This window comes from Sinocyclocheilus rhinocerous, unplaced genomic scaffold (assembly GCF_001515625.1).
Source record: "Sinocyclocheilus rhinocerous isolate Xijiao unplaced genomic scaffold, SAMN03320098_v1.1 scaffold1001, whole genome shotgun sequence".
NCBI classification, from domain to species: Eukaryota; Metazoa; Chordata; class Actinopteri; order Cypriniformes; family Cyprinidae; genus Sinocyclocheilus; species Sinocyclocheilus rhinocerous.
Genome location: NW_015666593.1, coordinates 570,127 through 576,126, shown reverse-complemented (window position 1 = coordinate 576,126; position 6,000 = coordinate 570,127). Strand labels below are relative to the sequence as shown.

Below are 6,000 nucleotides of genomic sequence, written 5' to 3'. Positions count from 1 at the left end.
GTGATGTCTGGCTTCCAAAAAGCTGTTCCCACTGTTATGTTTCTGTGATGTACATTTTTCCCTGAAGAACCTTATTATCAGCAGTGTAACTACATACAATTCCAACGAGATATAGAGATAAATGTTAAAATGCATCTCAGACGTGAATATATTTGCTTTGCTTAAACTTTACCCGTACAAATTACTTCTAAAAAGAAATATATATTTCCATTTAGAAATAATTTGTGTGTGTGTGTGTGTATACCCAAACAAATTAATTCTAAAAGGACATATTGTCACAAAGCAAGGCCAGACACAACAGGTAAGTGCAAAACAGGATGGTTTATTGACTGGGTAAGTGGATGACTGGAATAGGTGAGTGAAAGGCAGGTGAAAGTCAACACAGTGAAAGGTTCCAGGGTGCTTATCTGAGTTCTGACGGAGAGGATCGTATGCCGGTTACGTTGGAGATCGTGGAGCCGTTTCCACGGAGTCGTTGGAGGATCGTGGGAGGAACAGCAGGTAATCCGTTCTAGGAGAATTTGGCAGAGAGAGTCCAGAGTAGTTCGTAGTAGTGAACGGTAGACCGGACAGTGAGTGACTGTGATGTGTGTGTATTTGTAGTGTGGCTTGATTGGTGACAGCAGGTGCGGGTGATCAGAACTCAGGTGACTGTGATCGGGTGTTTATCCGGGCTGGTGACTGCAGTGACTGTGATGAATCCCTGACAACATGAGAAATGGATATTCATTTAGATATTTGCTAAAGATTACTCGAAAAAGTGTTATTAAATTATTAGTATTTTTAAAGATTAAGTGAGTGTTAATTGACGGCATAGGTAATTTAAATGTTAAAATAAGCAAAGTGAGTATGAACAATTAAATATCCAACAATGCAGTAAATCCAAAAATATCAAACCAGTGTGGCACTGATATATCCTGCACCTCTGAAAGCAACTGAACATGCAAGATGAAGCATGAGATTTGAGAGCTGCAGCGAAGAGGCACATTTTCCATAATTAAGGACCTAAATTTCAGTCTGTGTAGTATGGCTTCAGAAGACTTGAAATATAACAAATGAGGCACATGGACTCCTTTTATGGTTCTTTTATAGTGTTCATTGATCATTATGAGCTTTCGTAGTACAAGACGAACTGCATAAACATTTCTTCTCCCGTGTTCGGCTGAAAACGGCAAATGGGCTTGGAACAACACAGAGAATGTAATAAATAATTTTGGTCACACTTTATTTTAAGGTCCAGTTCTCACTATTAACTAACTATTAACTACGACTTTTGCCTCAATAAACTTCTAATTATTACTGCTTATTGATAGTAAGGTAGTTGTTAATTTTAGGGATTGGGTAAGATTAAGGATGTAGAATATGGTCATGCCGAATAAGACATTAATATGTGCTTTATAAGTACTAATAAACAGCCAATATGCTATTAATATGCATGCTAATAAGCAACTAGTAAATAGTGAGAATTGGTCCCTATACTATATTTCTTTAATTATGTTCAATGTTAGTCTGACATTATTTTTGGAGTCTGTGTTTCCCATTTGTCTGTATTCCTCAAGAAGTATAAAGGATTGTCAGATCGCTGTGTCGCAGTTTGCAGGGGATTTTTTTTTCATGTTTTCTGTTTCATCCCAAAGAATTCCGTCCCGGCAGGCTGTCATCTCTTAGTTCAGTAATACAGATGGGAGTACATGAAGCCTATGTTAGTAATCAAACTTACTTATAAGTGGATCTAACAGACTGTTTTTCTCCAGATCTCCACTGAAGAGTCCTCCTACAGCCCCACACTGACTAACTCCCAGATCCCCCTCAAGTCTGCTCTGAAGACAGTGTCTGCAATCAGCAACACAGAGTCATTGAACAGTGTGTATATAACACTTACTCACACATGTGAACTCCTACTCATGTATGTTGTGTTGCGACCCCCTGGTATGCACCCATCTTGTGCTAATCTAATCAATCCTCTTCTGCAGGCTCTCCTAACCTCTCCTCTGGGGAACCTGTGAAGGAGCTAGTAGAGGTACGATGGCTCTCAAGGGTTTGTGGGTGATACGTGGCACTTATGTAGCTGTAGATTTTACAGGTGCCCAGAGACTGAATATGGGACGAGAGACACAAGAGGAACCATCTGCCAGACCAGCCTCACAATTAGCCTAAACATCTTGTTTGTAACTTTTTAATGTTTCAGTGCTTGTCTTAGGCTTTGTTCAGACAGGCAATATCTTTTGGTGTATTCAGCTCCCTTCTGTTTAGTTGTCTCCTGTTTAAACATTTTTGACAAATGTGACCCTGGACCACAAAACCAGTCTTAAGTCGCTGGGGTATATTTGTAGCAATAGCCAAAAATACATTGTATGGGTCAAAATTATAGATTTTTATTTTATGCCAAAAATCATTAGGACATTAAGTAAAGATCATGTTCCATGAAAATATTTTGTAAATTTCCTACCGTAAATATATAAAAACTTAATTTTTGTTTAGTAATATGCATTGTTAAGAACTTCATTTGGACAACTTTAAAGGCAATTTTCTCAATATTTAGATTTTTTTGCACCCTCAGATTCCAGATTTTCAAATAGTTGTATCTCGGCCAAATATTGTCCTATCCTAACAAACCATACATAAATGGAAAGCCTATTTATTCAACTTTCAGATAATGTATAAATCTCAATTTCGAAAAATTGACCCCTATGACTGGTTTTGTGGTCCAGGGTCACAAATGTGATTCAAAGCACATAAATATGTGGATAAAAAATCAGATGTTTGATTCCAGCCTGATCGGTCAAATCATATTTCATGTATTTTTATTCAGCATTTATGCTGCAGAATATCTGAATTCACTTGTTACACTCACATGTGTAGTTTACTATTGAATGCTGAACAGATCTGATCTGAACAGACTTAAATACAGTTTTTCTAAACTTAAATTTTTTCTAAATATTCTTTTCCAGAATTCAGATTCTTCTTAAGTTTTGTCTTTAAAATAATCTAAAACAGATTCTTAGGAAATGTTTTTGGGAATAGAAAATATTCTTAGAGAAAACAGCAGTTCAGTAGAATTTAGTACTTATAGAATGTTTTATGAACCCAGCCCCAGACTTGAAAAACAAATAGGATTTAAGTGCCGTGTGAACAAAGCCTTAGTCTGTTTCTTTGGAGTTTCACCTCATGTTCAAGTAGACTCCCACAGGACTTCTCTTATTTACATTTACATTTTACATTTAGTCATTTAGCAGACGCTTTTATCCAAAGCGACTTACAAATGAGGACAATAAAAGCAGTCAAAACTAACAAAAGAGCAACAATATATAAGTGCAAATGACAAGTCTCGGTTAGCCTAACGCAGTACACGTAGCAAGCTTAATGTAGCACTTAACGTAGCACTTATCAAGCGACATCTGTTGACCAGTGCAAAGTGAGCGTTCTGTCATTAACATGGGATTTCGGCTGCTGTATTTATTTGTTACACACCCCTTTCTGCCTTTCTCTTCGGAGGACCGATGACTCTAACAGTGTCCCTTGATAATAGTCAATGCTGAAGGTGCAGCTGTTGAGGGAGCGTTGCGTTAGAGTTACATTAACGCTTTATGCTCCTCCCTTTTCTATCTGTTCTGTCTGGAAGAGCAATGCTGGCCCCAAGGCTCCTAAGAGGAGCAGGAGGCCCAAGCGTGTGAAGATACCCATGGCGGTAAGAACGCAGCCGCAGGGACTCGTTCCGCTCGCCCACAAACACGCATCATCGGGGGTGGCAGTGGCACAGCCAATAGGGCCTTTACTCAAGAGGCCTTATTGCGTTCTGCCTGTGTGCTGTATTGATACTTCCCCTCTAGGGAACAGGGAACACGCTGACTCATGAGATGAATCATGCCATGTTATGAAGTGTATATTTATCTCTCATGGGATGAGTGCGTTTGTGTGACGCATGGTTTGGTTGAGCAGTTGTCAAGATTACGAACAGGCCCCAAATGTTTGTAAACCTACAGGCAGACGTCAGGGGATGTTGCAGTTGGACCCGTTTCTTTTGAATAAAGCTTTGCAAAGTTGATTCAAGTCCAATATTGAACTGGAGCCTTAAACTCTCCAATCAAATTAAAAACCTTTTGAAAAGCTATTCCCTGTCTTAGTTATTTATTGCCTTGGTAATGGCATCCAATCTACCTCACCCTCCCCTGGGCTGCGTTTAATGTATTGCTTAAGCTAGCTAATGCTTAGTAAAGCTTGAGCCGCTTCGGTAGATTACATTAGTATGTGTAGCTTGTCTTGTGAACTTGAGTGAATTGCATGACCGTTTGTGAGGACAAGAACGTATGAAAGGGACATTTGCGCATTTCTGTGTCTAATTGTGTGGCTTGATGTTTTCAGGATACACCTGATGTTGAAGATGACATGTCAACAGCAGAGGTATATTAAATACTATACTTACCCTTAATTATGTTATAATTGTATCGTGATTCTTGTAGTGAGTCCCACATTCTGAGGTATTTTCCATATCATTGTAAATAAAGTGTGTTCTAGAATATAAAGAGGAGTTTGAAAGTCTGATTCTGGGATTCAGAATCTTATTTAAACTCGGAAAATAACAATTTCAGAATTCTGAAACCTTCAAAAGATCCTGTTCCATTTCTAGGTGTCTAATCAGATAAGTAAATGTGTGACATTGATCATATGACTCTTTGTACATAAGGTCCGAAGTTCTTGCTTCCACTGAAGCTCAAGATGTTCTTTGCTAGACCACCAAAATGTTTTGTTGCTTATCTTTTTCACTTGTCACTTAACCTACGTTTAGGCACCTGTTTAGGACACTCAGTAACAGAGCTAGTTCTGTAGCTTCTTAAAGGGGTGGTTCATTCAAAAATCAAAATGCTATTATGATTTACTCCTTTCATTCCTTTACATTCCAAAACCTGTCTGACTGACTTTCTTCTGATGAACCCAAAAGGAGAAGTCATGAAGAATGCTCACAGCCTCACACTGTTCTCCTCCATATAAATTATAGCTTTTATGAGGAACGGACTGAAATTTAAGACATTATTCACTGAAAATTTGACCTTGAAAATCACACTTGACAGGCGTAGTCAATACTCACTGTCACTGTATGAAAAAGAGCATAGTATTCTGCAATAAATATCTTCTTTTGTGTTCGATTAAAGGAAGAAAGTCGTACAGGTTTGAAATGACATTGGGGTGAGCAAATGATGACTTAGCATTTTTGCTTGAATTATTGCTTTAATATTTAATGGACTGCTTATGGACAGGATTATCTTATGATCTTGCATAAATAGTATAAAACCTAATAATTGCCCCTGTCAGTTTACATTAAATTTGTTTTTGGAACTTTTAATAGTTTTACCTTTTTTTAAAAATGGTATTTTTCAGATAGCAGAGTGGGAGGAGCAACAGTTGGATGAGGCTGTTAATTTCAACAACTGTAAAATAGACCCTGCACCCTTTCAACTGGTGGAACGGACATCTTTGCATAAGGTAAAAGATTTGCTGTATCTGCCAAGCACAGAGCGCTGCAGTGATAACGTATTTTTGTGTTTACTTCACCCTAGTTCCCTTGACAAAAACCCAATAGGATTTTTCCATTGGCTTTTGGGTTATTGCAGAAAATAAGCTCTGTGACCAACAAACCTTTACGATTCTTACACATTTTGTTCAAGTTAATCTTCACAAATTAACACAAGTTTTATGAATTTTGAAGCCTAAATACAATCCCCAGAAATGAAAAGCTAAATGTAGGCTGTAAACAAACTACGCCACAGTCACATGACTTCAATGTCACTACCATTAAGCTTCTGACAACTCTTTCAGTATTTATTTTTAAAAAAAAAATCCCTGAAAGTTTAAGTTAGAATGGTTTGCAAGAGTGTGATTATTTAACACAATGAGGCTGTAAAAACAGACTAGTGAGTAGACAATCTCTGTAGTCCCATTAAGTAATACTGATGTATTTTACAGTATGTCATAGAATAAAACGTGAAAAATATCCTGAGCATT

General features: G+C 37.7%; 1 protein-coding gene across 2 annotated transcripts in view; it reads left to right on the top strand.

The window, feature by feature from the left end:
* Nucleotides 1-6,000, top strand: part of LOC107732945 (chloride channel protein 2-like) — a 61,068-nt gene that overhangs the window by 52,167 nt on the left and 2,901 nt on the right. For both annotated transcript variants that reach the window (XM_016544412.1, XM_016544413.1), the window contains 3 exons: nucleotides 3,623-3,688; nucleotides 4,363-4,401; nucleotides 5,377-5,481. In XM_016544412.1, the coding sequence (XP_016399898.1) occupies nucleotides 3,623-3,688; nucleotides 4,363-4,401; nucleotides 5,377-5,481 (210 nt within the window). The remainder of the gene's footprint in view (nucleotides 1-3,622; nucleotides 3,689-4,362; nucleotides 4,402-5,376; nucleotides 5,482-6,000) is intronic.